The 8749-nt window shown below is 38.9% G+C and overlaps 2 protein-coding genes across 2 annotated transcripts in view; one reads left to right on the plus strand and one right to left on the minus strand.

Moving 5' to 3' along the window:
* On the plus strand, positions 1-3077 carry LOC140928588 (GDH/6PGL endoplasmic bifunctional protein-like). The gene has a single exon (XM_073378359.1). It carries the CDS (start codon positions 53-55, stop codon positions 2468-2470), a length of 2418 nt encoding a protein of 805 aa, XP_073234460.1. The 5' UTR covers positions 1-52; the 3' UTR covers positions 2471-3077.
* Positions 3078-5081: 2004 nt separating this feature from the next.
* LOC140926996 (uncharacterized) overlaps positions 5082-8749 on the minus strand; it is a 10210-nt gene continuing 6542 nt past the window's right edge. Inside the window, exon 3 of the mRNA XM_073376665.1 lies at positions 5082-6068. Within this exon, the coding sequence (XP_073232766.1) occupies positions 5148-6068 (921 nt within the window). The 3' untranslated portion in view covers positions 5082-5147. The remainder of the gene's footprint in view (positions 6069-8749) is intronic.

Here is an 8749-nt window from a genome sequence, read left to right on the forward strand (position 1 = left end):
CCACACAGCTTTTACCTGACTCTAACTTAGTTTGTGGCTCAATGTTTAGAAGATGTACGTGTTCAGTGTATACTTCACCTGTTTATTTGTTTTTATTTTTTCATATAAGAAAATTTCAGCGGAGCAAGACCGAGTGTTTGACCAGTTTCAACGGCCGAATGTTACAAATGTTGTGTTGATTGGTGCCACGGGTGACTTGGCGAAGAAATATTTATGGAATGGCTTTTTCAAACTGTTTAGACAGGAAAGGACAGAAAAAAACACTTTTAGATTCTACGCTGCCGCTCGTGACGACATTACCATTGGTAAAAGGAAGATTGATACCATCTTAGATGACTGTTTAAAATGCCTTGCGAACGACTCTAGCTGTGCTGACGAGAAGAGTGCTTTTGTCAGTGTCACGCAATATCATCGTTTAAAAGCAGAAAACGACTACAAGTCTTTGTGCCTTATGCTCTCAGAAAATGTGAGCCCAGACGAGAGGGAAACAGGTCGTTTGTTCTATTTGTCAGTGCCGCCATTTGCATACTCGCAGATTGCACAGAGAATCCACTCTTTTTGCCGCCATGGAGATAAGCACACCTGGACTCGACTTGTTCTAGAAAAACCTTTCGGTTCGGACTTAAAATCTGCCCAGGAGCTGGCTAAAAATCTGTCCAATTATTTCAATGAAAATGAAATATATCGCATTGATCACTATCTGGGGAAAACAGGAGTGATGCAGATCTTGGATTTTCGCTTTGACAACCATGAACAGTATAAAGATGTTTGGAATAGAGATCACATTGAGAGAGTGGAGATTGTTTTGAAGGAAAGGAGCGACTGCAAAGGAAGAACAAACTTTTATGACAGCTACGGTGTCATCCGTGATGTCATGCAAAATCACATGACTGAACTCATTGTTATGGTTGCTATGGAGATACCAAACAGTCTTAGTAACAAAACAAGCATTATGCAAAACAAGCTAAGGCTTTTAAAAGAAATCAAGCCAATGAATAGATGGAGTGCAGTTACTGGTCAGTATAAAGAGTACAATAAGCACTGCCATCTTGACAAAGGGCAAGATGAAACAGTCGCCCCTCACAGCCGAAGCAACACACCTACTTTTTCTTCTGTGTCTGTCTTCATAAATAATGCACGCTGGCATGGTGTGCCTTTTGTGTTGGTGTCTGGAAAGCAGCTTGATGAGAGAACAGCTTATGTACGGGTAGTATTCAAAAGCAATATCCATAAAGTACACTCTGCTTCAAGTGAGGCTGAAAAATGTGACGTCAGACAGATTGTGTTCCATATTCAAGGAGAGCACATCCAAAAACCAGCAATTCTTATTTCAGGAATTCTTCCCAAACCTGTATCTTTTCAGCCACTGAAAGCTCCAGAGAAGAAACCTGTAGTCCTTTTTGGTTGTTCAATGGATGATTTTTATGCTTTAAATCAGAAAAACGCTGTTGATGCTTACACAACTCTTATATCAGCTGTCTATCATGAACAGCAAAACTTATTTGTTGGAACAGAAGACCTTTTGACTTCCTGGAAAGTCTGGACACATTTGCTAGATAGTTTGAACAATACAATTCCCCAACAATATGTCCCGGAAAACTTGGAAGTGCTAGAATTTACTACGCTGGGTGAACGGCTTGAGTTTTCATGGAAAAATGACAAGCGAACTTGTAATAATGATGGAATCTGTAAGTCAGCTGGGAAGACAATTGACCATTACAAACCTGAGTTGTTTAGAAATAATCACCTAGAAACTGGAACATGCTTGAAGGTTATAAAGAATCTAGCCATCAGTATAACTGAACATGCCCTTAGAGCTGTTTCAATGAGTGGAATATTTCACTTAGCTTTACCAGGAGGTACCTCTCCTGTAATGTTGTTTGAATCTCTGGCTTTCAGTGTCAAGGAATTTCCATGGCAACACACCCATATATGGCTAGTGGATGAACGATGTGTCCCACCAACCAGCAAGGATTCAAATTTTAATTTGATTTATGAGAAACTCTTCAAACATATTCCTGTTTCTCCTTTCAATATTCACCCAATGTATGTCATGTTGAAGAGTGGATTATGTGACGTAAACGACAATGGTGCTGAACACTATGAGGCAGAATTGAGGAGGTCTGTAGCCAACGGCCAGTTAGATTTTGTGGTTCTCGGTATTGGCTCAGATGGACATACAGCTTCTTTGTTTCCACATCAGACAGTTCTTAATAAAACTGACAAATGGATCAGTTTAACAGAAACTGGCTATGACCACGGGGTAAATCAGAGAATGACCATGACCTTGAGCTTACTTAACAAAGCTAAAACAATAGCTGTTCTTGTCGTGGGTAATAAAAAGCAGAATGTAGTTAAGGAAATATCAAGCGGTGAAGTCGATATATGGAATTACCCAGTAACTGGAATTCACCCGGATACAGGAGACGTGACTTGGTATATTGATAATGAAGCCTTAGGCTTGCAGTAGATCCAAAGTATTAACCCTTGTACCTTCAAAGCCTTGGTCCAAGTTGTAAAATATTAGAAAACTATGTACTCGAGATGTTTTAATTTTTTATGTGGGTAAAACATGAGTCATGATAAAAGGTTTCAGTCTCTGGTTTTGTTTTTGTTGTTGTTGTTGTTGTTGTTTTCGGCTTACAATTGTTATTGTCTGGCTTGTGAAGAAAATTACAAAGGGAGGGAAAGTTGTACCATACTTGTTATTTTTTCCTTATAATCTCCAATTAACCGCTGCATTCTTCCAATCTCTAATAATAATCGCAAATACAAGTATAATTCATAATATTGAAAATAACTGATCTACAAATAAATGGATCAATATTTCTAAAAGGAAACACCATTTTTAACTGATGTCTACGTCTTTAAAGAAGTTATATGTGACAATGATTATATCAAGGCACAAGAAAACATAACATGACATTTATTTTCAACTTCATTAGCTTAACAAATTTCTTAAAGTATTTGGAATCTAAGTAAAGTACAGTACATCTCCCAACTTCAATATGAAGTCAATAACTACCTAAACGAAATTTATTATTTATTTTAATACAAGAAATCATTTTATTCTGTTATTTAATAATCCCCGATGTTTCCATGTAACACTGTCTAAAGAGATGAGTATCCCAGCCACAAACTTGGGGGAGAAAAAAACTTAAAATTATTGTGGTAGGGAACAAGAATAGAGAGGGTGTAAAAAGGATATAAAATTTATCCCGTTCTTCTCCACCCTGGTTTTGTGGCTGATGATATGCCTCAGCACCCAGATCATCTGGGTCCACTTAAGCTTAAGCTTATACACTGAGAAACCTTGAAGGTTCTGTTTCCCTGTTCAACTCAAAGCAAAGCCCATTTGGTCATGTTTTGAACCATTTGATAATCGTTAGTAAAACAAAAAAAGCGAATTCAGAATACTTTTAATCAGAGGAGTCCATACAAAAAGAAGATTATTAGAATTCTAAAAGATCACCGCACGATGAATCTAAGCAACCCTCAGAGGCGGAAGCCAAAAGTAACTTCTTCAATACGCAAGCGCCAAGTTACAGCACATCATAGACTGTTCACAGTCCCCTATTTTTTCGTGAGATCGTTTAGATATACCACGTCTTACCGTCACGGCTATCTTGATTTTCAAATGTACCGAGGGGGCTCTAGTTTTTTCAGTGAATGGATAAAATTCAATTAAAGTTTAACATTGAGGCATAGACGATAGAGACTTTTAGATTCTAAGAAAAGTATGACTACAAGTGACTAGGAGATTTTCTCAATAGTAATTACTAAGTAGTGTACGCGCGTGGGTCACACGCGTAAGCCAGCGTCATTTTGGCGGGAAAACGTGGTAGCCGTCGGCGCAAATGTCGTGGTGGCGAAACAAGATATTATAACAATGCTGACTTTTCTGGCGAAAAATGGTAAAATGAAGCTTTCCAGGGAGTCTATATTTTGAGAAGACGTGAAAAAACTAAGTCAAATCTCTTACTCGTAGTCGTCCTCGTCCTTGAATCTAAAGGTCTCTAATACTTTACAGAACGCAACATGATGGTACATAACAACTTTACTCAAGTATCGATGTGTCAGATAAATTAATACAGCCGTTCTCTTTGTCCATACAGTCTCCAGTGGTCTGATAATGTCAAGAGGGAAAGGAGATTCAAGAAAGGAAAGTCTTTGGAGTATTCTTACACAGCCATTAAGGTTTAAAAAAGATCAAAGGAAGTCTGGTGCGAAAAAATAATTCCTCTAAATTCTACGGTTATATAGGGATGAAGAAAATTATTAATAAGTACTGTAAATCCTCTTTTAAGCTCCCCCTCTCAAATTAACCCCCCTACTCTAATAAGCCCCCCTTTTCAGAGGAGGAAAGTTAATAAGCACCTTTCTCCGTATCAAGCACTCCCTCCCCCTTCCGCTCCCCTCCATCCCTATTCTTCAAAAACAATTAACGTGGACTGATCAGTTGTGGTTCAAGTTGGTCTTCAGCCGCCTGACCTCCAATTTCATCTGCTTAACTTTTTCAACTTAACGCTCTAGTTCTTTGTAGAGAATTTTCACCATTTTCTTATGGTTAGAAAACTACAAAAGGGGTATAACGCCCGAGGACCACCAGTCTTTCCTCGAGAAACCTTGCTCCCGTTGATGCGTTTCACTAAATTAAATAAGGGCCCTCCTCTGTCACCCCCCCCCCCCCCCTCAAAAGTGCTTCTAAAAAAATTAGGCCCCCCCCAGGGGGCTTAATAGAGGATTTACGGTATGCTTCATCACTGTGTTTCAATATAGAGTCCTTTTTCTCTGTCTACCAAGGCTCTGCTCTAAGGAAAATATTTTCTGAAATCCAAAGTTCTAATTCAGCCTTTTGAAAGCCAAGGTGCTAAGCATATGGGTCGTCTCTCAAAAAAACACAGATTTCCTGGTTGAACCAGGGTCAGAAAAGGGCTCACTATACAGTGCTGGATCCAGACTTTTCCAGACCTTGAGATGGCGGAGGGGGGGCTGCCATCGAGGACCCTTAGATAAGGGAGGGGGGCGATCTCCAAAAAAATTTTTTCAACCCTTCGGGCCTCAGTTTGGTCTAAGGAGGGGTCGGGCCCCTGGTCTACTCCCCTGGATCCGCCACTGGATAAAGCAGTTTTCTCCTTGTTTCTTCACTAATTTCTACTTTTCCAAGACAACCATGAAATAAAACCGCTGATAACATACAACAGTACAGTTTTCACCAGCTCATCCGCACTCTCCCTACCATAAAACGACTGCCCCGCTAAAACTGCTAACACGACAAAAGAGCAACCACCACAAAACGTACCAAAACATATGAAGATGTGTTTTATGCACCGTCCACTGCATTGCAAATCTTCTAATTTAAAAATCTGGTAGAGTATAAAGGTTAACGCGAGGACGAAAATACAGGCCATCAAACAAACGGCTAGTCCCCATACTGGATTAATCATAATTCCGATCACCAGCCAACAAAAATGGTAAACAGTTAGGGTTACAGAAAATCTTATGACAGCTTTTATACACGCGTTACATGAGTTACATTCACAACATGGGCATTTTTCGAGGCACGTTAATACTATACCTTCTAAAATTAGCGGGCCGAGCGTTATATAAATGTCCTTCGGAGCATTTCCTAATATGGAAAATCTAAACACAAATACTAATATCACAATCTCAATGTAAAATAATACATGGAATAAACAGACAACAGAGCTTATGATGCCGTTTTCTCCTGAGTCTGGAGACGCGCCTGATTGCGGAGTTTCTGAAGGGGAGTTTAATGTACTTAGTTCGGTCTCCGCGGTTGAAGCCTGGGAACGTCGTACACGAACACATTTACACCAGCAATAGAGAGACTCATTATTTTCTCCTTTTAACACACCTATAATAACCTCGGCTATAAAAGGACCAGCCCAGAATGAAAATAAAAAAGCACACCATAAAATTGCTGTTATGTAGGAACTTCGCCGGGGTCCGGTAGCCATTATGTCTGTTTCATGTCCCTCTATAACGCACTCTACTGTGTTTAGTCTTGGATCCCTTATTTCTGGACGCACGGCCAGATCTTGAAGCTAAGGTGAAGAAACAAGTTTAAATTAGTTGAATAATAGCATTAAGGTCGTATTCCAGGCTATTCCTGTAATGTTTTATCGGAACATTCGTGTCAGTAATATAATAAAACCGGAACTGGTTGAACAAGCTCTTTTTAGCACCTATACGGCTCTGATGAATTTGAATTGATACACGTTTGCCAGTTTTAAATGTAAAACTTTTAAACAAAAAACATGAAACAACCAATATAACATCGGTGAACAATCCATGCTGGCCCTGGAAGAAATAACCAAAACTGAGCTTTGCAAGTTACATATTTGTAGTAAAGGAGCTATACGACTTTTTCTTTTTGTTAAATTGAAAAAGATCTGTCGACAGCCCCCAAAATGATCCCCATTTCTCTTCACGTTGACCCCAAAATGATCCCCATTTAATTTTAGGAATGGAATAATATCCTAGAACTATGGATCGTGCAAAATGCACAGCATTATAACTTAAGCTTCACTGATAATCTTTACTTGCCCACATGACATTAATTTGGGATTACACTTTGAACTGGATTAAACGCCGGAAAATATTATTATCAAAAAATACACAAAGTCTAGTATATTTTTAGGAACACCATGAACTGCAACTGATAATATCAAGAGACATAACATTTTTTTAAAATTATTACTTAGGTGATTATAGCCCGGGTTATAGAGAAAACTGCATAGATGTTAAATTCTAAAAATGATGTTAAAACTGCATGCCTTGGATATTGAATTTTAAAAATGGTGTTTTAACACTTTTTAAAATCTTTAAATGATGTTGAAGATGCAAAAGTATACATAAAGGCGATTAGATGACAAAAGCGCTAAAAAATCACATAAACTCTAGCGAAATGTTTAATTAAGATAAAAAAAAACACACATACTGCAAATACCGTGTACGATCAATCTTGCTCAACGTCGGATATCCAAAAAGATCGTGATCAGTCAAAATAGATCAAATTGAAAACGTTACAGTCAAGAAGACTTTTGCAGGAACTGATCAAACAATGTGAAATAGAGTTAAGTTGCGATATTTCGACTGGCCAATACCAGTCTTCATCAGGTTTATTGAGATATCACGAATTTACAGAAATATATATGAAGTAAAATAATGACCGGAAATTACATAATATGACGTGGTTAGTTATCTAGTGTTTTTTGGGATGAGACGATTGGGGATTAGGTTGAGGCGCGCGCGGGGTCTCATGCGACGGGAAGAAGGAAAAATACTGTTCTTGACTGTAACGTTTTCAATTTGAAGCGAAATGTTAAACGCGATTTAAGAACGTAAACGCTGCAACAGATTTGTAATAATTCCGCGACGGAATACAAGTTCCATTCCAAGAATTAATTGGGGATCATTTCGGGGTCAACGTGAAGAGAAATGGAGACCATTTCGGGGTCGGTATCATTTCGGGTCGATTTGGGGATCATTTCAAGGTTGGGGATCATTTCGGGGGCTAGAAGGCACAAGTGTAATAGTTGGACCCAAGTGTAATAAAGGTCCCATATGTAATAACATTTGGACCCAAGCGTAATAAAAGTCTCATCCGTAATAACATTTTGAGCCCAAGCGTAATAAAGGTCCTATCTGTAATAACATTTGGACCCAAGTGTAATAAAGGCCGTATTTGTAAAAGTTTACCTTTATACTCAAACTGGTAATATACCAACAACAAATTATGGCCAATAAGGGGTAAAGAGTGTAAAATCACGTGACCTGCGGAAACCAACTTCTGCCATTTAATTTTATGGCCATGGCTTTCACGTCACTGTCAAACTGAATTTTACACGTAGTCAGGAGCCGCTCCTGACGTAGTAGTTTGGCTAGAAAAGTATTTACTATTAGATAAACGGAACTGGCCATTAAAAAAAAGGCCATTGTCACTTAGAACTATTAACCAAAGAAAATATGTGCTAAGTACTGCTTTACTGCGTTCTTACGAGAGTGTTTTTTGCTGTTGCGGGCGACAAGAGGAGCCCGCAATCCTAATGTCAAGGTTGTTATTACCTACGCATCGCATGTATGTAGTCAGCTTTCGTTTGGTTTTCCACTATAAAGAATGAATGGAATGTACAGAACACAATTTGATCACGTGCGTTTGGACCTTCTATTACTCGTAATCTTACCACGCGTGTTTTGACCATCTGTCACGTGAAACGTACGCAAGCACAGCGCTGGAGCAAAACCTTCGATCGTTATCGCCCGTACTCCGTAACCTTTGGCTATTACTAGTTACAACGTTAAAATTCTTATGTTATCTTTATTCGGAGGTTTCTCTCACTATCTTTGAAGAGCTCCAAAATATCGCTTTATGATAAGCACCATAAGACTAGCTGAGAACAATGATACAGAGGCGCGTGACAATATTTTGCAAATTGGCCATCTTTCTGATCTTTTGGGTCGTAATGGTGTCAGGTGAGAATTTCAATGTAAGAGCTCCAAAATGTCGCGCTGATTATAAGCAAAGTAAGACAAGCTGAAGACGGTCCAAATGTTATTACAGATACGACCTTTATTACGCTTGGGTTCAAAATGTTATTACAGATGGGACCTCTATTACACTTGGGTCCAATCAGTCCAATTATTACACTTGTGCCTTCTACAGCTGTAAGGGCTGTACAGATCTCGAAAGTTTTACTGCCACTTCTGCAGTACGCTACAAATC

The sequence above is a fragment of the Porites lutea genome, chromosome 2 (genome assembly GCF_958299795.1).
Source record: "Porites lutea chromosome 2, jaPorLute2.1, whole genome shotgun sequence".
NCBI lineage: Eukaryota > Metazoa > Cnidaria > Anthozoa > Scleractinia > Poritidae > Porites > Porites lutea.